The sequence below is a fragment of the Oryx dammah genome, unplaced genomic scaffold (genome assembly GCF_014754425.2).
Source record: "Oryx dammah isolate SB20612 unplaced genomic scaffold, SCBI_Odam_1.1 HiC_scaffold_25, whole genome shotgun sequence".
Lineage (NCBI taxonomy): Eukaryota > Metazoa > Chordata > Mammalia > Artiodactyla > Bovidae > Oryx > Oryx dammah.
In genome coordinates, this window is record NW_024070209.1 from 10,937,098 (window position 1) to 10,960,764 (window position 23,667).

The 23,667-nt window shown below is 36.7% G+C and overlaps 1 protein-coding gene across 6 annotated transcripts in view; it reads right to left on the reverse strand.

Moving 5' to 3' along the window:
* The window catches only part of ALMS1 (ALMS1 centrosome and basal body associated protein), a 183,995-nt gene that overhangs the window by 122,919 nt on the left and 37,409 nt on the right, over window positions 1–23,667 (reverse strand). For 4 of the 6 annotated variants that reach the window (XM_040223841.1, XM_040223843.1, XM_040223840.1 and 1 more), the window contains exons 3-7: window positions 22,859–23,054; window positions 19,343–19,460; window positions 16,092–18,207; window positions 15,839–15,988; window positions 8,847–9,006 (exon numbers count right to left, since the gene is read on the reverse strand). In XM_040223841.1, coding sequence (XP_040079775.1) covers window positions 8,847–9,006; window positions 15,839–15,988; window positions 16,092–18,207; window positions 19,343–19,460; window positions 22,859–23,054 — 2,740 coding nt within the window. The remainder of the gene's footprint in view (window positions 1–8,846; window positions 9,007–15,838; window positions 15,989–16,091; window positions 18,208–19,342; window positions 19,461–22,858; window positions 23,055–23,667) is intronic. The other 2 variants (XM_040223844.1, XM_040223845.1) reach the window with 2 other exon arrangements.

A 23,667-nucleotide genomic window follows, 5' to 3' on the forward strand; every position in this document is an offset into this window, starting at 1 on the left:
TTGAAAGTAATGGAAGACCCAAAGAAATGGAAAGATAGTCTGTACTTAGGGACGTCCTAAAGGTCAAGTGTGCCTTTAGGAATTATCACTACTAACAAAGCTAGTGGAGGTGATGGAATTCCAGTTGAGCTATTTCAAATCGCTGCACTCAATATGCCAGCAAATTTGGAAAACTGAGCAGAAGCCACAGGACTGGAAAAGGTCAGTTTTCATTCCAACCCCAAAGAAAGGCAATGCCAAAGAATGTTCAAACTACCACACAATTGCATTCATCTCACACGCTAGCAAATTAATGCCCAAAATTCTCTAAGCCAGGCTTCAATAGTACTTGAACCAAGAACTTCCAGATGTTCAACCTGGTTTTAGAAAAGGCAGAGGAACCAGAGATCAAATTGCCTACATCCGCTAGATCATCAAAAAAGCAAGAAAGTTCCAGAAAAACATCTATTTCTACTTTATTGACTACACCAAAGCCTTTGACTGTGTGGATCACAACAAACTGTGAGAAATTCTTCAAGAGATGGGAATACCAGACCACCTTACCTGCCTCCTGAGAAATCTGTATGCAGGTCAAGAGGCAACAGTTAGAACCAGACATGGAACAACAGACTGGTCCAAAATTGGGAAAGGAGTACAACAAGTATGTATATTGTCATGCTGCTTATTTAACTTATATGCAGAGTACATCATGTGAAATGCTGGGTTGGATGAAGCACAAGCTGGAATCAAGACTGCTGGGAGAAATAACAATAATTTCAGATATACAGATGACACAACCCTTTGGCAGAAAGCAAAGAAGAACTAAAGAGCCTCTTGATGAAAGAGGAGAGTGAAAAAGCTGGCTTAAAATTCAACGTTCAAAAAACTAAGATCCAGTCCCATCACTTCATGGGAAATAGTTGGGGAAACACTGGAAACAGTGGCAGACTTTATTTTGGGGGGCTCCAAAATCACTGCAGATAATGACTGCAACCATGAAATTAAAAGACGCTTGCTCCTTGGAAGAAAAGCTATGACCAACCTAGACAGCATATTAAAAATCAGAGATATTACTTTGCCAACAAAAGTCTCCCTAGTCAAAGCTATGGTTTTTCCAGTAGTCATGTATGGATGTGAGAGCTGGACCATAAAAATTGCTGAGGGCCGAAGAATTGATGCTTTTGAACTGTGGCATTGGAGAAGACTCTTGAGAGTCCCCTGGACTGCAAGAAGATCAAACCAGTCCATCCTAAAGGAAATCAGTCCTGAATATTCACTGGAAGGACTGATACTGAAGCTGAAGCTCCAACAGTTTGGCCACCAGAGGGGAAGTACTGACTCACTGGAAAAGACCCTGATGCTGGGAAAAACTGAAGGCAGGAGGAGAAAAGGATGACAGAGGATGAGATGGTTGGATGGCATCATCGACTGGATGGACATTAGTTTGAGCAAGCTCCAGGAGTTGGTGATGGACAGGGAAGCCTGGCATGCTGCAGAGCATGGGGTCACCAAGAGATGGACACAACTGAGCAACTGAACTGAACTGAACAAGAAGATGAAAACAGGAGACAGTAAAAGAAAATTGAGTTAAAACCATAGGCAGAGGAGGGGAGAATGGATGGAGATCACAGTAAGGGAGGCTCTACACATACCAAAGCCTCTGGTTTCCAGTGAATTCGGAAGGTCCATACTGCAGGAGAAACATTAGATTTATTTAAATTACTAGACAGGACTTCCCTGGTGGTCCAGTTGTTAAGAATCTGCCTGCCAATGAAGGGGACACACGTTGAATCCCTAGTCTGGGAAGATTCCACATGTCACGTGGCAACTGAGCCCAGTCTCCACAAGTACTGAGCTCTTGAATTACAACTACTGAGCCCACATGTCCCAGAGGCATGCTCCGCAGCTATAGAAGGAAGCCACTGCAATGAGAAGCCTGCACACCACAAGTAGAGACAAGCCCACATGCACCCACAAAAACCCAGCAAAGCCAAAAATAAATACATTTTTAAAGAAAAATTTTAATAATCAAACAAGCAAAACAATAACAAATATTCTCAGCACCAGAGAAGCAATTAGTATCCAGGGCTACAACAATATATTATCTAAAATGTCCAGTTTTTATAAAACATTGAGACATACAAAGAAAAAGTGAACTATTCATAGGAAAAAAATAAGTAACGAATAGAAACTGCCTTTAAGGAGACCCACATGTTGGATTTGGCCAGCAAAGATTTCAAAGCAGTTATTATAAACATGCTCAAAGAAGAAAAGAAAATCATGCTTAAAAACTAAAAGAAGGTAATGGCAATGTCTCATCAAATATAAAGTAAGGTTATAGTACTTATTATAAATGAACCAAATGGAAGTTCAACTTCCATTTGGGGCTGAAAAGTATTACTGAAATGAAAAACTTCCTAGAGGCTCAACGGTAAATAGGGACAGACAGAAGAATCAGTGAACGTGATGATAACAGAGACTATGCAGGATGAAGGACAGCCCCCAAAAAGAATAAATGAACATGAACAAAGGCTCAGAGAGCTATTAAACAAGATTAAGTACACTGACACATGTATAATGGGGGATTATCAAAAAAAAAAAAATACTCAAAGGAAATAATGTTTGAAAACTTCCCAAATTTGATGAAAAACATCCTATATATCTAACAATCCAAGTGAACTCAATGTAACATAAACAGACACATCATAATGTTGAAAGAGGATACTCTGAAAACAGTAAGAAAAACCAAGTCACATACAGTGGAACATTAATAAGAGTAACAGTTGATTTCTCATCAGAAACAATAAATAAAGGTAGAATACAGTGGAAAGACATATTCAAAGTACTGAAAGAAAATATCTGTCAACTAAGAATTCAAAATCCAGCAAAACTCTTCCAAAAATATACAAATATTTCCAGATATATAAAAACTGAGAGCAATTGTTGGTAGCAAGACCATCTTACAAGAAATACAAAAGGAAGTTCTTCAGGTTGAAAGCAAGTGATACCAAACAGTAATTCAAACTTATATAACAAAACAAATAGTGCTAATAAAGATAATTATATTAGGTAATTACAAAGAAACAGGATACTTGCATATTTTCCTTTCTTCCAACAAATTTTAAAAGAAAGTTTACATAAAACAACATATTTAATTGTATTATTGGAGCTATAACACACAGAAATGTGACATATTTGACAATAACAAAAGGAGGTACATGAGAACAAAGAGTACAGCAAGGAAATGACACTGGATGGTAACAAGTCCACAGGAACAAATAAAAAATAAAAAATGGTAACTTCAAATACAAATGCAATAAGCCCTAAAAAACAAATGTTTGTGCTCTCTACGTAAGTTTTTGTAAAAGCCATAAAATTATATAAATAATTATGACAATGTAATAATGTACTCCTTGGTTTGTAACATACAGGTATATTATATATCAAAAGAATAGCAAATACAGGGAGTGAACAAATCTATATAGCAGAAACACCTCTTTATCACACTAGAATTCAGTTAGTATAAATTTGGGGCATTTTCTGGTAAGTTAAAATAAATTTTCTAAGTCCTAGAACAACCACTAATAATATTGTTAATTAGCTAGAAAACTATTAAAGAAGTTAAAATACTGGAAAATATTCACTTAATGCAATGAAAGCCAGTAAAAGAGGAAAGAAAAAAAAGACATGAGACAGATGGAAAACAAAAAGTAAATAAGCAAATATAAACCCAATCTTATCAATAATTACATTAAATGTGAAGGGATTAAACAATCACATTAAAAGGCAAAGACTATCATTCTGGAATTAAGAAATAAAGGTACAACTATAAGACATAAACCTGAGCTTCAAAATATAAGTAGACTAAAAGTAAAGGGATGAGTAAAGACATGACATTCAAGCAGCAACCGTTAAGAAGTGGGATGTCAACACTGATATAAGACAAAATAGACTTTAAAACAAAACAAAACAAAAAGTGCTTCTAGAATTAAAGAGGGACAACATATAACAACAAAAGGCCCAATTCATCAGGACTATATAACAATTAGAAACATAGATTCACTTAATATCAAAATACATCAAGGAACTCTGACAGGAAAGGGAGAAATAAACAATAATAGTTGGAGATTTCAATACCCTACTTTCAAAAATGGAGAAAATTAGCAGAAGATCAACAAGGATACAGAAGACTTGAACACTATCAACCCCTGGAACTAAGACACATGTATAGAACACACCACCTAACAACAACAGAATGCACATTCTTCTCAAGTGCAAATCATACATTCTATAGGATAAACTATACCGTAGGACATAAAACATGCCTCAACAAAGTTGAAAAGAACTCCTACAATTATATTAGGAAACAGGTTGGATGAATTAAAACAAAAACACAACAAGCCAAAAGTGAATGCGTGCAGTCAGTCTTTAGAAGTCTATCAACATAAATACCTATATTAAAAAGAAAAATCTCAAATCAATAACTTAACCTTTTATCATAAGAAACAATAAAAAGCACAAACTAAAACTGAAGCAAATGAAAGAAAGGAAATAAAAAGAAACTAAAATGCAAATAGATTTAAGAAGTAGAAAAAATAGAGATTAGAAAAAGAGGAGAAATCAAAATTTCTTCAAAAAGATCAACAATATATGGGACAAAATTTAGCTAGACTCACAAAAAGAGAAAGAGAAAGAAAACTCAAATTACTTCTAACTCAACTTATGACACCAGTGTTACTTTTGTACCAAAACCTAACCAAAAAAAAAAAGGCAAGAAATTTACACATCAATATCTATTATGAATCACAAAATTCCCCCCCCAAAAATCACTGGTAAAATGAATCCAACAGCACACACAAGGATTATACACCATAACCAAGTAGCATTTATAACCAAGAAAGCAAAGTTGACTCAACATCTGAAAATTAATTAATAATGCTTCATAATATTAAAGAACAAAAATCATACATACAACCATCGTTTTAAAAATACAGAAAAAGCGTCTGACAAAATCTAACACCCTTTACGTGAGATAAATGCACTCTGCTGCTGCTGCTGCTGCTAAGTTGCTTCAGTCGTGTCCGACTCTGTGCAACCCCGTAGACTCTGTAGACCCCACCAGGCTCCCCTGGCCCTGGGATTCTCCAAGCAAGAACACTGGAGTGGGTTGCCATTTCCTTCTCCAATGCATGAAAGTGAAAAGTGAAGTCGCTCAGTCATGTCCGACTCTTTGCAACCCCACGGACTGCAGCCTACTAGGCTCCTCCATACACGGGATTTTCCCAGCAAGAGTACTGGAGTGGGGTGCCATTGCCTTCTCTGATAAATGCACTCTAGAAACTACAAATAAAAAACAATTTCCCCAACCTGATAAAGGGCATCTACAAAAACCCCTCAGTTGACATCATAAAAGATGTTCCCACAAAGACCTGCAGAAGACTGCTCTTGCCACTTATATGCAACACTGTACTGAAGGTTCTTGTCAAGGCAACTGGGGAAATATACAAAAAAGAATACATTCTAGAAAGGAAGAAGACATCTCTATTTGCAGATGACACTGGCTTGTATACAAAAATAAGAAAACCACACAAAAAATTATTAGGAATAACAAAGAGGTAGGTCAGCAAAGTTGCCAGCTACAAGATGAACATACAAAATTAAACTTTATTTCTATACATTAGCAGTGACTATTCCAAAAATGAAATTAAGAAAACATTTCCATATATAGTAACATCAAAAAGATTTAAATACTTGAAATTAATTTAACAAGGACATACAAGAGTTGTATGCTGAAAACTACAAAACACTGTTGAAAGAAATGAAGACCTAAATAAACAAAAAGAAATCCCATGTGTGCAGATCAAAATATGCAATATTATTAATACAGCAATATTCTCCAAAAAATCTACAAATTCAAAGAAATCTGACACCTGCTATACCATGAATAAAACTTAAAAAACATTATTCTAAGTGAAATGAATCAGTCACAGACAAACACTTATATGAGGTACCTCGAGTACTCAAATTCAAAGCAGAGGTGAAAAGTAGAACCATGGTTGATGGGGAAGTAGGAGGGAATGGGGAGTTATCCTTTAATATTTAGATACAGAGTTCCAGTTTTACAAGATGAAAGAGCTTTGTGAATGCATGACATTGTTTACAAGACAATGTGAATGTATTTAATGCCAATGAACTACATATGTAAAAATAGCTAACATGAAACATTATCAGTATTTTACCACTACTTAAAACTAACTTCAAAAAAGAAAAACAGATAAAATAAGATTTTGTCAAAATTAAAAATTCTGTGAAGTCAATACCAGCAAGTAAGTGAACCAATAACTCAACAGAAGTGGGAGAATTTTTGCAAATAACATATCTAATAAGGGACCTGTATCCAGAATATACAAAGAACTCTTAAAATGGAGAACAAAAAGTTAATAAACCAATTAAAAAGTGAGTGAGGATTTTAATAGACATTTCTCCAAAGAAGATATATAACTGTCCAATAAACACAACAAAAGATGTTCAACATCATTAGCCATTCAGTTCAGTTCAGTTGCTCAGTCATGTCCGACTCTTTGCGACCCCATGAATCACAGCATGCCAGGCCTCCCTGTCCATCACCAACTCCCAGAGTTCACTCAAACTCATGTCCATCGAGTTGGTGATGTCATCCAGCCATCTCATCCTCTGTCGTCCCCTTCTCCTCCTGCCCCCAATCCCTCTCAGTATCAGGGTCTTTTCCAATGAGTCAACTCTTCGCATGAGGTGGCCAAAGTATTGGAGTTTCAGCTTCAGCATCATTCCTTCCAATGAACACCCAGGACTGATCTCCTTTAGGATGGAGTGGTTGGATCTGCTTGCAGTCCAAGGGACTCTCAAGAGTCTTCTCCAACACCACACTTCAAAAGCATCAATTCTTCACATGTATGGATGTGAGAGCATGTCCAACTCTCATCTATACAGGACCAGTGGAAAACCATAACCTTGACTAGACGGACCTTTGTTGGCAAAGTAATATCTCTGCTTTTCAATATACTATCTAGGTTGGTCATAAGTTTTCTTCCAAGGAGTAAGCGTCTTAATTTCATGGCTGCAGTCACCATCTAAAGTGATTTTGGAGCCCAGAAATTAAAGTCTGACACTGTTTCCACTGTTTCCCCATCTATTTCCCATGAAGTGATGGGACCAGATGCCATGATCTTCGTTTTCTGAATGTTGAGCTTTAAGCCAACTTCTTCACTCTCCTCTTTCACTTTCATCAAGAGGCTTTTTAGTTCCTCTTCACTTTCTGCCATAATGGTGGTGTCATCTGCATATCTGAGGTTATTGATATTTCTCCCAGCAATCTTGATTCTAGCTTGTGCTTCATCCAGCCCAGCGTTTCTCATGATGTACTCTGCATAGAAGTTAAATAAGCAGGGTGACAACATACTGCCTTGACATACACCTGTTCCTATTTGGAACCGGTCTGTTGTTCCATGTCCAGTTCCAACTGTTGCTTCCCGACCTGCATATAGGTTTCTCAAGAGGCAGGTCAGGTGGTCTGGTATTCCCATCTCTCTCAGAATTTTCCACAGTTTGTTGTGGTCCACACAGTCAAAGGCTTTGGCATAATCAATAAAGCAGAAATAGATGTTTTTCTGGAACTCTCTTGCTTTTTCCATGATCCAACCGATGTTGGCAATTTGATCTCTGGTTCCTCTGCCTTTTCTAAAATCAGCATGAACATCTGGAAGTTCACAGTTCATGTACTGCTGAAGCCTGGCTTGGAGAATTTTGAGCATTACTTTACTAGCATGTGAGATGAGTGCAATTGCGTGGTAGTTTGAGCATTCTTTGGCATTGCCTTTCTTTGGGATTGGAATAGGGAAACAAAAAACAAAACCACAGATACTACTTCACACCTACCAGGAGGGCTATAGTAAAAAAGACAGAAATGCAAGTGTCGCTGAGGATGTAAAGAAATCAGAACCCTCATAATGCTGTTGGGAAGATAATATAGTGCTCATTCTCTGGAAAACAGTTAAGCAGATATTCAAAATTTTAAACATTGTTACCTTGAACCAGAAATTCCCACTCATGGATACACACCAGAGAGAAATAAAAATAAATACACAAAGCCCTGTGTATGAATGTTCATATAGCAGCATTATTCTTAATGATCATAAAGTGGAAACAGCCCAAAGGTCCATCAACCAATGAAGAGGCAAACAAAATGTGCTATAGCTACACTATGAACTATTATTTGGCAATAAAAATGGTTCTGATATATGCTATAACATGGATGAATGTTGAAAATGTACCCAATAAAAAGAAGAAGGCCACAAAAGATCTCATACTGTATGATTTCACTTACATGAAAATGTCCAGGATAGTCATCAACCTCAGCTCTTAGAACTACCTGCCAATCCATTTTTTTAACCTTGGTCAGTTCCATCCCCTACTCACTTTAACATAAATTCTAAGCCTTCACCAAGCCATTCTTCTCAAGTCCCCTCACCCACCTCCACAACTCTCTACCTCGCTCTGCAGACAATCTTGCTTTCTACCTCAAAATTAATTTTTCAGTCTCCTCTCTATAAACTTATATCTGCTCCTGTGCTCATTCAGTTTCCTTTTTCCTTCAAGTCACAAAAAGGAATACAGAAACAAACTGACTTTAATATCAGACTCCTCCATGTAATTCAGTTCAAAACACTGTCATGAAGAACTCAATGAAAAATCAAATGGTTCATCTAATAAAACATCTAAGGATTTATAAATATACCTAATCTAAAGTTAACATCATTACAGTTCAAAAGTTAAGAATTAATTAGGCATAGCAAGCTAGTTATAAAGACAATATATCCTTCTCTACGAACCTGTTAAATGTCTGACAGTCCTTGACACGGTGTCAGGAGATACCCTCAACAGTCTGAGATTTGAAGAGTGATATTCCAAATCTCTAGCTGGCTCATGAGGAACGAATGGAGGCAACACAGATGAAAAAGATTCATTAATGTCCGTATTGGAAGGACATACCTATGAAAAACAGGAAGATTAACTTTAGACTTTATCTAATAAAAAATAAACTTCGTTTTATGAAAATGAATGCTAAACAGTTATACCAGGTTCCTTAAGATCATACTCTTAACTCTCCTGAATTCATATATAGGTCATATCTTATTTGGTTAATTCCAAGATGGCTCTACAAATTATTCTGAGGGTTTTCAAGTCAACCTGCACAGAATATTACAGAAAGGAGACATAATAGTGTTCTATTACTCAGAAGTTTGATCCTTACAATAATTGTATGAACACTGCAGGATCTGAACTACTATAATACTCTTGAGAAGCTCAAGGATTTTTTTTTTCTTTAAGTAGGAAAGATATGCTAGGGTAAGGATCCTGAGATAAGAACAGAAATATTTTCAAGAAGTCCACAAATGTTTAGAAGAAAAATAAAAGCACCAAAGAACTGGATCTGTGATCAGTTACCAAAAAACATAAGTCCTCAAATTTCTTGAAACAAAAGTAGTAGGAAATATAAATTGATGAAATAAAAGTTAAATGCTGAAAAGGAAGTTTCTGAAGTTTCATGGCATTCCAGCAAGTCCTTGCTAAAAAAGAAATTAGAAACTATTATTAGTGATGTTGGTACACAAATATATACAACTCTTCACCAAATTCACAGCATACTGCCATATATTCATATATGAGTATACATATACTCTCAATAAAAACAACATACCACTTTTTAGGTTTATTTTCCTAAAATATTATTCCAGTGCTGCCCTCCCAGGACAGAGTCTGAAATTTTTCTATCCTCTTTATGAAAGTTTTTTCATTGTGTAGTAACAAACATTCTTATGAAGCTGGCAGAATGTGAAAATAAATAATTCTACTTCTACTGCCTACATCGTTTCTCTAGACCCATGGTTCTCAACTGGGGAAGATTTTGCACTCCCTCACCTTCCCCAGCAAGGAATATGTGGCAAGGCCTGGAGACATTTTTCTCTGTCCTAACTTTAGTAGAGGTAATGCTACAGACATTCAGCGAATAGAGGCCAGGGATGTTACTGAACATCCTAAAATGCAAAGAACACTCCCACACAACAAAGAATTAGCCAACCCCAAACCAATAATGTGGAGAAGGCAATGGCACCCCACTCCAGTACTCTTGCCTGGAAAATCCCATGGACAGAGAAGCCTGGTGGGCTGCCGTCCATGGGGTCGCTAAGAGTCAGACACATCTGAGCGACTTCACTTTCACTTTTCACTTTCATGCATAGGAGAAGGAAATGGCAACCCACTCCAGTGTTCTTGCCTGGAGAATCCCAGGGACGGGGGAGCCTGGTGGGCTGCCGTCTATGGGTTCCCAGAGTTGGACACGACTGAAGCAACTTAGCAGCAGCAGCAGCAGCAAACCAATAATGTGGAAAAACTCTGTTCTAAACATAACACAAAGTTTTTAGTTTCCAACTCTCCTACTGCTGAAGGAGACATGCAGCTCACTAACGTACAGTTGACCCTTGAACAGCATGGGTCTTAACTGTACTAGTCCACTTATACATGGATTTTTTTTTTTTCCAACAGTAAATACTACAGTATTTTCCAACAGTAAATACTACACATGATCCAAGATTGGATGAATCTGTGGATGTGGAAGAATAGTAGATTTGGTGGAATTGGGGATACAGGAGGCCAACTATGGATTTTCAGCTTCGCAAAGGGTCAGTGCCCCTAATTCCCACACTGTTCAAGGTCAACTGTACATATCACATAAGCAATAGATGAATACTTGTGTGTGCACACTGTGTTTAATAGCAGTTTCCCCCTAAAGCTTCTAAATATAGGGAAAACGATTTCTGTTCCAATTTTAACTTTAATAAAATTTCAAAGCTTCAAAATATACAGATTATTAGAGTAAGTAATAAAGAAAATGTAGAATGAAAAAGATGAGACATATTTAAGAGATCAACAGATATTTATCACTAAAAATTAGGGGAGTTAGGAGGGAAAAAAAATCAAGATTGGTTTCTCTCCTAGTTTATAATCAACAATGAAGACAGAATCAATGACAATAAAGAAACCAAGAAATGTTAACATCTCTAGAAGAACAGAAAATCTGTAAGTCACTCTGACTTTAGTCAAAAGATAAGTTATTCTGATTTAGGCAAGGTAAATTTGAGATGATGGGAATATTCACAAGAAAATGTCATACAAGATAGTATATGGGTCTATGTAGGAGAAATACTAGGGTCTAAAAATGGAGATGATAATCATCCACACAGAAAATCTTAAGTGGAAACACATTCTTTGAAATTTGCTGTTAGTCATTCAGTTGTGTCAGACTCTTTCCGAACCCATGAACTAGGGCACACCAGGCTCCTCGGTCCATGGGATTCTCCAGGTAAGAATAATGGAGTGGGTTGCCATTTCCTTCTCCAGGGGATTTTCCCGACCCAGCAATCGAACCCAGTTTCCTGCATTGTGGGCAGATTCTTTACCATCTGAGCTACCAGGGAAGCCCATGGGATGGATAGGGAACCAACAAGACAAAAAGGAAAGAGATCTAAGGGGTTAACCTTAAATAATAGTTAAGAGTTATATGGCCAAAATAAGGGATACTAAAACAGTATTTTATTATAGAGGATAAAAGAATGTAATATGCTTCCAGGAACAAGGCGAGAGAAAGAATAAAATAACAAATTAGAGTAGGAAACCCCTGGTAATAGCCTGATCTAATTTCACTAAAATAAAGGGAACTAACAGCCAGGCACTATATACATGCTACATACCTTACCCCATTAAATATAACAATGTTTCAGGTTGATTATTACTGCTTATTTCTTTATGTAGACAAGGAAGGAGAATCATCCTCCAAAATCATCTGACCAAGGTACAAGGCTAACACAGTAACTGAACAGGGTTTTGACTCCAATTCTCCACACTCTCTTCATAGCCCCAACCTACATCATATGTAAATGGACACCCAAATAATCATTCAAAGAATGATGGATGGGTACCAAAGTGAGAAAACAAGTATGAATGACTCTTCTGAGACATAGATGATAATAAGGAAGAATCTAAACAGTAGGCAAACCTCCTGAAAGCAAGTTGAGCCATGTAGACAGATGATTACCAGGTCTGGCTCATTGCTTCTCTAATATTTAGCATTATGTAAGTCCCAGAATATAGCAGAGACCTAAGGATGAAAGGCAACATAGAAAACAGCATCCTCCCTGGACTAAAAAAAATATACTTAAAGTTACAGTTAAGGCCAAATAAAATTTGGAATTGTGTCAGAGTTAATCTCAGCACATCACTATTAACTAAATAAATATATATCCTCACATCTTCAAATATACTTTATCTATATGAAAAGTTGACATAAGTTACAAAAGTAATTCTAGCAAAAAAAATTAGAAACTCAAGTGTAAATATAATTAACAGTGCTGTTTTAAAAGAGTAAATCCTAAGAGTTCTAATAATAGGAAAAAATTTTTTTCTGTTTCTTTAATGTCTATGAAATGATGGGTGTTCACTAAATTTACTGCAGTAATCATTTCATGATGTATGTAAGTCAAGTCATTACACTGTATCCCTTAAACTTATATCTCAATAAAACTGAAAGAAAAACAACAAAAAGAAACTAAGTTTAAAATTGATATTTTGCTTCTGATTCTTACTAAAACTAACTTTGACCTTCATTCTTGCCAAAACAATGCAAAATCTTGGCTTCGGTGTCACTGAAGAACAGTTAAACAGGGAGGCAATTTATGGTATATTCATTAAGTATATATATAAGGATAGTTTCAAATACCAGTTCCCCTACTTGCTAAATGATTATCAGCAAGTTCCTTAACCTTCTAAATATCAATTGTAAAATGGAGATGATAATCAGTTCAGCTCAGTCGCTCAGTCGTGTCCACTCTTTGCAACCCCATGAATTGCAGCACACCAGGCCTCCCTGTCCATCACCAACTCCCGGAGTCCACCTAAACCCATGTCCATCAAGTCAATGATGCCATCCAGCCATCTCATCCTCTGTCGTCCCCTTCTCTTCCGGCCCCCAATCCCTCCCAGCTTCAGAGTCTTTTCCAATGAGTCAACTCTTCACATGAGGTGGCCAAAGTATTGGAGTTTCAGCTTCAAAATCAGTCCTTCCAAAGAACACCCAGGACTGATCTCCTTTAGGATGGACTGGTTGGATCTCCTTGCAGTCCAAGGGACTCTCAAGAGTCTTCTCCATCATCACAGTTCAAAAGCATCAATTATTTGGTGCTCAATTTCTTTACAGTCCAACTCTCACATCCATACATGACCACAGGAAAAACCATAGCCTTGACTAGATGGACCTTTGCTGACAAAGTAATGTCTCTGTTTTTTAATATGCTGTTTAGGTTGGTCGTAACTTTCCTTCCAAGGAGTAAGCGTCTTTTAATTTCATGGCTGCAGTCACCATCAGCAGTGATTTTGGAGCCCAAAAAAAAATAAAGTCTGACACTGTTTCCACTGTTTCCCCATCTATTTCCCATGAAGTGATGGGACCTGATGCTATGATCTTAGTTTTCTGAATGTTGAGCTTTAAGCCAACTTTTTCACTCTCCTTTCACTTTCATCAAGAGGCTTTTTAGTGCCTCTTCACTTTCTGCCATAAGGGTGGTGTCATCTGCATATCTGAAGTTATTGATATTTCTCCCGGCAATCTTAATTCCAGCTTGTGCTTCATCCAGCCCAGCGTTTCTCATGATGTACTCTGCAAATAATAAGTTAAATAAGCAGGGTGACAACATACAGCCTTGACGTACTTCTTTTCCTATTTGGAACCAGTCTGTTGTTCCATGTCCAGTTCTAACTGTTGCTTCCTGACCTGCATACAGATTTCTCAAGACGCAGGTCAAATGGTCTGGTATTCCCATCTCTTTCAGAATTTTCCACAGTTTATAGTGATCCACACAGTTAAAGGCTTTGGCATAATCAATAAAGCAGAAATACATGTTTTTCTGGAACTCTCTTGCTTTTTCCATGATCCAACCAATATTGGCAATTTGATCTCTAGTTCCTCTGCCTTTTCTAAAACCAGCTTGAACATCTGGAAGTTCTTGGTTCACATATTGCTGAAGCCTGGCTTGGAGAATTTTGAGCATTACTTTACTAGCATGTGAGATGAGTGCAAGTGTGCAGTAGCTTGAGCATTCTTTGGCATTGCCTTTCTTTGGGATTGGAATGAAAACTCACCTTTTCCAATCCTGTGGCCACTGTTGAGTTTTCCAAATTTGCTGGAATATTGAGTGCAGCACTTTCACAGCATCATCTTTTAAGATTTGAAATAGCTCCACTGGAATTCCATCACCTCCACCAGCTTTGTTTGTAGTGATGCTTCCTATGGCCCACTTGACTTCACATTCCAGGATGTCTGGCTCTAGGTGAGTGTGAGTGATCATACCACCCACATCTTCTGCTTCTGTTAGGTCCATACCATTTCTGTCCTTTATTGAGCCCATCTTTGGTACTGGCCCATCTTTGGTATCAAGGGAAATGTTCCCTTGGTATCTCTATAATCCTACCTGATAGGACTGACCAAAGGACTAAATTAATTGAGGTATCATATATAAAGTAAACCTCTTAGCATAGTATTTGAGTGCAAAACATTAGCTATCATTATCATCCCCATTGTTATTAAATTGAAAAATAGAAGTAAACAATGTCTAGAATATTGAAGAAAATAAAACTACCTATAAATAAATTCTACTATCTGGAAATAAATTCAATAAACTGAAATAAAAGGAAAAGCTTATCACAATATTTTTGTTCATTTTCTCTTTTTAACTACCCGAACCTACAGGTCAAAATATAATTGCAACTCAAACTAGCAGCTTTCCAATGACATATTTCTCTTATACATGGGAAAATAGGAAAACGAAAGTAACATTAAGTACACCATATATATGTAACCTAGCTATATTTAATGACTAATAGAATGTAAGGATACATTATCAGGTAAAAGGACTCAGGGTGGGGCTGACAGTGTCAGACAAAACCAGATGGGCAACGGGGCCAGAGAACCATTAAAATCAGAAGATCCAAGGATCCAAGCAAATCAAACCTTGTAATAAAACAAAATTTTGACTTTAAGATATGTCTGAAATTAAAATCTTTCGGGGGCTTCTAAACAGAAATACATGAATATTTCAAGGCCTATTCCAAGGGCTGTTACACTGAAGGCCAGAGGGTGGAAAAAGCACAATTGAGTATCTCCAATGGCACCCCACTCCAGTACTCTTGCCTGGAAAATCCCATGGACAGAGGAGCCTGGTAGGCTGCAGTCCATGAGGTCGCTAAGAGTCGGACATGACTGAGTGAATTCACTTTGACTTTTCACTTTCATGCATTGGAGAAGGAAATGGCAACCCACTCCAGTATTATTGCCTGGAGAATCCCAGGGACGGGGGAGCCTGGTGGGCTGCCATCTATGGGGTCGCACAGAGTCGGACACGACTTAAGCGACTTAGCAACAGCAACGGCAATAGCAATGAATGAGTTTGATCTTAATACCATCCCAGAGGTTCTTGCTAGCACAATTTGAAAGAGTTAAGATATTTCAATATGAAGGGCCTGGATGCTCCAAAGGCTGGCCTTTTTTCCCAAAACACCATAGAACTTATTGAGTCTCATGGTCTAAAATCACAAACATTTCTTTTATGCCAACCTCTAATTAATGCAGCATACTCCTGGATATCAGATGAAAACCAGATTACACATCACAATTTGGTATTGGAGGATATAAATAGCCCTTTATTCTCATCCCCGTTTTTCAACTAAAATCTCTTTCCCCACCATACAAGAAATGTCTAATAGAAAGACTTACAGAATCCTCAAAACTGCTGTCTTCCTTAGATGGTAGCTGTACAGTAGATTGCCACTGCAGGGAGCTGTCACAAATCTTTAGATCATCAAGCAAATTTTCTAAACCTGTTAGCTCAACGCACTCACCAGTCAAGTCACCTTGGTCACATATCTGGGAAACAGTAGAAAGTAAAAATAAAAACAAACAATACCATTTCCTAAAACAATAATGAAAAAGACCATGTCTCTCCCCAATACTCATTTTATCGTCTTACCTCTTGTCTCTTACTGCATACAACAGCATTTTCATCTACGCTACAGCATTCAGTATCATCATCCAGAGTACAGATGTCAGATTCAGCCTTCCCCTGCAGGCCCTCTACAAAATAGGAGTCATTTTGCATAATTGTATGTATAGTAAAACTGGACTTGGCTCCCAAAGGCCGAGGCATTTCACCTTGGCCCGTATCAGCTTTCAGCAATGTCTTTTGGCCAACTGCAATTAACGGTGCATTACTGATCACTGGTAAAGCACCTTGTAACTTTGCATCACATGCCACCAAGTTTGCTGAAAAGCTGCTTCCTACAGCTGCAGATGGACCTTCAATGATGTAACTAGAGTTTACAGTCTTACCCAAAATACCGTTTGAGGAATCTGCAACTTCTTCAAAGGTGCGCTGCTTTAAATCTTGTGAAACCAAAGAATCTGAAGTCCATACTTTCATTGGGTAAATAATGTTTGAAGGTCCTAACTTCTCTGCAAGGTCAAGAGCAGAAACAGACTTTATCTTCCCAATGGGAAGAAACTGTTCATTGTCTATACCATACTGAAATAAAGTTGACCATGTTTTGCCAAGACCAACAGCCTGTCTCAGAGATTTTTCACTTAAAGAAGATGATGACTTAAGCTCTGGACTAACAGAAAGTGGCTTAATCAATATTTCCTGAGGAGCACTGGGGATTGATTTTAAATTGTGATGCCAGTACAGGGAGCCATCACCATCATCTTTTTTAAACAATGGTTTTGAAGCTCCTGATTCAAACACCCCAGGAGTAGACTGACAGCATGGATGATTAAGTTTATCAAGGAAAAGGTTTTCATCATAATTTAACAGGGAAGGATCTGGACTTTTTGGTTCACTTTCTTGGCTGTCATTTGTTAAAGATTTGTTGATGTCAGTTTGGATTTCATTTACTGTACTCTCTTTCTTGGAAGGTTCAATAGAGGCAATAACTGCCTGAAAAGCTACATTTTTCGTGGCACCAGCATTTTTCCCATCAAAAACAGAAGTTGCCTCTTGGTTTCTTTCTTCTTGAAAATACAGTTGTTCTGATGTCTCATTTGAGTTGGATTTAATAGTCTGAAGAGGACCACCAGAAATCTCCATCGTAGCGGTATCAAGCCCCTGGGAGAGTATATGGGCTTCTGAAACTTCTACAGAATTATCAGGAACTATAACATTCTCAATATATTGTATTTCTGAAGATCTGGGATGCACCTCTGAAAACACTAAAGTATTTCTATTCTCCTTTAATTCAAAACATTGAGATAATCCTTTCCCCAGATCTTCTTCATTGCTTTTATAACTCTCCACCTTTTGTTTCACCTCATTCTCAACAGGAGCCCTTAAACAAACGCTCTCAAAATAATGACTATCAGACATCAAGGGAAGCTCGCTTCCTCCTGATCCCAACAAACAATGCCAGAAAGAATGTGGCATTTTATTATTAAAATGAGGAGCAGCTTCATGTGGAAAAGAAACATGATCCTTACTGACTAGATATATTTCTGGATGGTGTGAAGCTCCCTGCTTGCTCAACGGCATATTTGAAAAAGAGAAGTTGTCACTTTCCTTAGGAATTTTATTTCTATCAATTGTGTCAGATGAATCTGAATAAGAATCATGCTCCTTACTGGCTAAATATTTTTCTGATCGCTTTAGAGTTCCTTGGTTCCCATACTGTGCATATAAGTAAGAAGCATCAAAGCTGTCACTTCCTTTAGGATTTATGTATTCATCACTTACATCAGATGCAGTTGAAAAAGAAACTTGATCTTTATCAGCTAAATTGGTTGCTGGCTCCTGCATAACTTCTTGTGTCTCCCATGACATATATGAATAAACAGCATCATAATTACCAGAGTCTTCGCAGGTTTTCTGATCATCAAGTGTATTAGATGAAACAGTCTCTTCTTTAGTTCCTTGTTCAGGAGTTAACAAAGAGTGCTGAGACTTAACAGCTGCACTACCTCTAAGTGGGTGCTGAGATATACTAAAGCAACTGTTAATTAAGTCTGAAGCTACTCCTGAGGCTGCCTGGAATAAAGCTTCACTAACTTCCGACGGTCGAGAAAACCATTCAGTGTCTTCAGACTTACCAGGAATTCCCCTGAAAATATACAGTTAAAAATAAATAAATAACACATTAAAAACATTTATCTTTTTAAAATACTAATATGAAAAAAATGCAAAACTGATGTTACTAAACTTGAGGTTATTTGAAAAGTATGTTGAAAAAAGTTCTAATTTCAAATTCCTTTAGAATGGCTAATGATTGAATACAGCAAATTTTTTGCAGACAGATGATGAACTACCATCCTATGACCTGATATTTTCTCAGGCTTCTCTCAAAACAATACTATGCCCCAAAGATGATTCTTTAAATGAAAATTTCAAACTTTACCATTTAAAATATGCAATTTACTACCTACCATAATTTAATATTCATTTAACATGCATTAATTCTTTTACTAGTTATTATGTTCTTAAAAACCACCTAAGTGATCTACTCTTCAAACAAAACATAACCTAATCATTGGCTGACTACTGTGTATAGAACACTTTTCATAAAAGTGATTTTAAAGTAAAACACAGCATAAGGGCAGAGGTTTGTAACTCTGTAAACATTTATAGTTTTTCATTTACGTTGTCTTTTTTATTTCTAAAAGAAAAAAACATATTCTTGGATAATTCCAAATATGATTTGAAGAATTTGAGACTTGTCTCTCATGATTACTAAAAGACATTAATTTGGAATAACTTAATTTAGATGCATCTATTAGAAAAATCATGCTACTTCATTACTTCCTACTTGCACCTCCTACACAGGAAAGAGAGATAACTAGGTTCACTCAATACTGGCTGACAAAAATGGGGATGCCAAACAAGCTAGTGACCATGAGATGGATGCTTTTTATGGAACGGGAGTGGGCTGATGGACAGCAAATCAGCAGATATATACAGAAGGAAATCAAGTGTGCTTGCTAAACTAAAATATGCCTAGTATGCTAGAATACATTAGAAATTATTTTTAAATAAACTACACTCCCTTGCCTCATCTTTACACACGTTATTCTGCCAAATTAACATGTACCCTGTCTTAAGGCCTTGTTACCTTCAGAGTGTGTACTGAGAAAAAACATCACTCCAAAGTCTCACTACAAGTCATTAATTTAGTAACAACTTAGAACAAGAAAACAAAGAGTAAAAAGATTACATGCAAGTACAAAAATAAATCATCCTACCTCAGAGGTGCAAAATCTAGTTCACTTTGATGAAATAAGGAATCAGGCCCAAACTCTTGACGTTCTGTCAAACATGTCAGCAAAGGCAAATCAGCAGAAGCAAAATTGTCCTGTAGGACTGCAAAGTTTCAAATATAAAAATGTTGGGAATGCTGATAATTAACTGCTTGGCTTATATAATATTTTAAAGAACCTAAATGTTGCCATCTGGAAATTTCTACAAGCATTAGTATGATAATGTAACAACAGCAGCAAATACCATTTATTAAGATCCAAGTTTGGCGAAGAAAATGGCTACCCACTCCAGCAATCTTACCTGGAAAATACCATGGACAGAGGAACCTGGCAGGCTACAGTCCATGGGACCACAAAGAATCAGACACAACTGAGTGACTGAACAACAACAAGATGCAGGCACTTAACATACAATATTTTATTTAAAACTCATAACAACCTCAAAGTACAGGTATTATTATAGTCATCTTACAGATGGGGAAACATGATTATAAATCTTAAAAAATACTAAGTAATCTGTTCACATTCAAATAGCTTATATGCCAGAGTACAGTCTAGACCTAAACACTGTATTTTTTAGCAAATGCTCCTAACAATTATGATTGTTTCTTTCCATCTTACATCAAAATGTGGTTCACAGGCTCCTAGGCATCCTTAAGATACTCCCAGAAGATGCCTAGGTCAAAGTGATATTCAAAATAATATTAACATATCATTTGCTTTATTCACTCTCATTACCTCATAAGGATACCATGGAATTTCCCAGAAGCTACATCACATATGATAGAGCAACATACTAAAGGCAGAAGCAGATATCAGAACCTGTTTGTCTTCTAATAAGTCAGACATTACATATTTTTAAGTAAAACAACACTAGTCTTCTAAATATTTTTGATTTTGAAAGTTATTTTTCTAATAAACCAGGTTAATTTATAACATCAATGGAGTTGCTACTTTTGAATGCATTGATAAACTCATTTTTAAGTTTTTCAGTTTTAATAATTTCTAATATTGGAAAACATCAATAAGCCACATCAACAAAAGTTCTCAGTAATTTTAAAGTGTGTCAAGGAAATCCTGTGGCCAAAATGTTTGAAAACTGCTAATTTAAAGGGAAAAAAACCGCTTGTGAATACCTGATTGTCACCTTAAATAAGTTCTAACATCCCTAAATATGTACAACTAGGTATAAACTCCTTATTCCTTATAGTATTTATACAATTACAAAAACAAAAAAGTAAACACTAGCAGAAACAAATCTATAAAACCAACAGTTTTCTATTTCATATTAATTTAACTAGATAAGTGATGTTTTGCTAAAACTGAAATGTTCTTTAAATATGAATGTAATACTGTGACTACAGTATACCTTCTTGATTTCACAATGCCTGTAATACTGCATTCCTTCCCTACCATAACTGTCACACTCTTGTTTTAATCTTCAGTCTGTCTGCTTCCCACTTAAAGATTACCAATTCCATGTCTGCTTTATTCAGAGCTATATCCTCAGTGCTTAGCAAAATACCTGCTACAAAGTACCTCCTGCACTTAGTATGCACTCAGAATACAATTATTTATTTATTAAATGGATTAATCAAAAATGGGAAACTGAAAGATAACAATCACATTTACCACCAAGGACTAATTGGTACAATTCTTCCTTGGCTCTGGCTTATAAGCTCAGTCGTAAACCTTCATAACAGAAATCTTTCATTCCTCTAAGAATCGTGAAGATTTTTAAACAAAGACCCAACATTTCCTCACACTTGGACAACTATTGCTGGCCTGGATCTCTTTTTTGAAATATCTAACCTCTCTGGCCCCAGTCATCATCATGACATTTGCCATTGATGAGATCCACTCTACAATGACTGGATTCAAGCCTAACAAAGTCACAATGATGAAACTTCCTCTGGTCATCAGATCCCAGGATCTGATCTAATTATTAAAATGTTCTATTTTATCTACAATAAATGAGAAACTGGAACTATAAAACTCAAGCCATGTAGCAGAATCTCCAACCCAATGTTGAAACTATTCTATTAGAGAACTTCACTTATTTGCTGTGACATATGCCCACTTTTTTTTTGCTATATAGCTATATAACATTATTAGCTATATTATTATTGTTAGCTATATCCCATTATTAAATGGCTCTACTAGTTGAAAACAGCCTCCCTACAAGTTTTGTAGTCTCATTTTCAACTCTGCTGCTGTTGCTGCTAAGTCGCTTCAGTCGTGTCTGACTCTGTGCGACCCCATAGATGGCAGCCCACCAGGTTCCCCCATCCCTGGGATTCTCCAGGCAAGAACACTGGAGTGGGCTGCCATTTCCTCCTTCAATGCATGAAAGTGAAAAGTGAAAGTGAAGTCATTCAGTCATGTCTGACTCTTAGTGACCTCATGGACTGTAGCCCACCAGGCTCTTCCATCCATGGGATTTTCCAGGCAAGAGTACTGGAGGGGGGTGCCACTGCCTTCTCCGATTTTCAACTCTAGACTAGGAATTGGCAAACATTTCCTATAAAAGGTCAGCGAGTAAATATTTTAGGCTTTGTTGATCACACATGGTGTCTCTGTACCATGTAATTCTTTTGTTTTTCACAATCCTATAAAGATGCTAAAACCTTTTTTAGCCCACAGACAGTACAAAATCAGGCTTCAGCCTGTGACTAGTAGCTTGCAGACCCCTGCTGCAGACCATGATCCAACTCATCCTATGGTACTGTGATTTTCTTTTATTGTACTGTCTTTCCAAAAGACAACATAGCTTTCCTCTATATATTCCTAGTGTGTAACACACAATAGGCACTTAGATATTTGCTAAATAAATGCATAAATGAAAAATAAGTTGCTTCATCTTTAGCATGACAGTCCTTCAAATATCTGATTATAGCAAAGTCTTTTCTTTCATATGTTATCATTGTGTAACAATCTAAAGTAATGATAGTATAATTCTACCTCCTACCCTGATGATTTGAAAAGGACTAAAAGTTTATCTTTTGTAAAGAGCTAATAAATTAGTTCCATATTAAACAGAGGAAAACAGGAAGATCTGCCTCAGACAAGTCATTTAACCTCTTTATCTCAATGTCTGGGTCTAAAAACTTAGGATAATGATAAATGTCTTAACTAGTTCTAAGAAGCTAATTAGGTAAGCATGAACATTTGTTTTCTGTGTGGTTTTTATACATCATGAAGCCTCCATTGCTGAGAGAAGCAGTCAAAGGATAACATATGTGGTTACCCCCAACAAAAATCCCACAGAGTCAGGACTGAGGAGGCATATCCATGAGAGAAAGCTTTTTATCCCTTCTGAGAGCAACAGGGAATGATAAAATGAGGAGCAATTGCATATTTAACATAACTGGACCAGCTGGCCAGTGTGAAAAACGAGAAAAAAGCTAATATGTTTGAGTACAGTTCTACAGAGCTCAACTCAAGGATTTAGATGCAAGATTTGCAGTCCCCCATATGTATTTTGTAAATGTGAGGTATTACCTAGCAATGGAGAACATAAGAGGTCTCTGTTGGGATCCTTTCCTTGATTTTCTGATTGGGTCAATATTCCTTCCTCCAAAGAGGTGAAGTCGGTCACTTCAGTCCCTTTCTCTCTCATATTAAACCCAGTCTGGGCTGTATCCAAGGTACAGGAAGAGTCCATTTCTTGAGGAAGACAATGCCAAGATTCTGTTCTCTAAAACAAGAATTTTAAAGGAAAATATGCTAAATCATTAACTGAGTTACCAAACATATTAACATTTAGATTAAAATGTCCACTTACATTAGCATATAGCTTCCTATTTTACATTTTCATCAAAATTTTTAAAAATCAAAACTGTTCTCTTTTTTCCACAATAAGATTTTTTACCTTTTCCCATTATTACACATCTTTTAACGTGTTGAACCACTGGCATTTCTGCTATTCTAATATTACTTCTCATCATTAAAACAATAAATTTGGTTCTTCATGATGAAATCCTACAATATCATAAAACTGAAAAACAAATTCCCAAATCTAAAGCTACAATATTCTCTACACGTGCCCACTTTACTAACTCTTATTTGCTATACTAGTTTCTAGTGGACTTCTTGGTACAAAACATCATGTGGCTTCATGAGTCATGAGTGGTACATTTGTCTCTTGCAAATGGTTTTACTAGTGGCATAATTCAGAACAATGTCTCTCAAAATACCTACAGTCAGTTCTTCCTACTTCCAACTCATTACAGAATAACATTTTATTAATACTGATAAAAATTAATAGGTAACAAGTAAATAAAAAATAAATTAATTTTCAAACGAGTTTA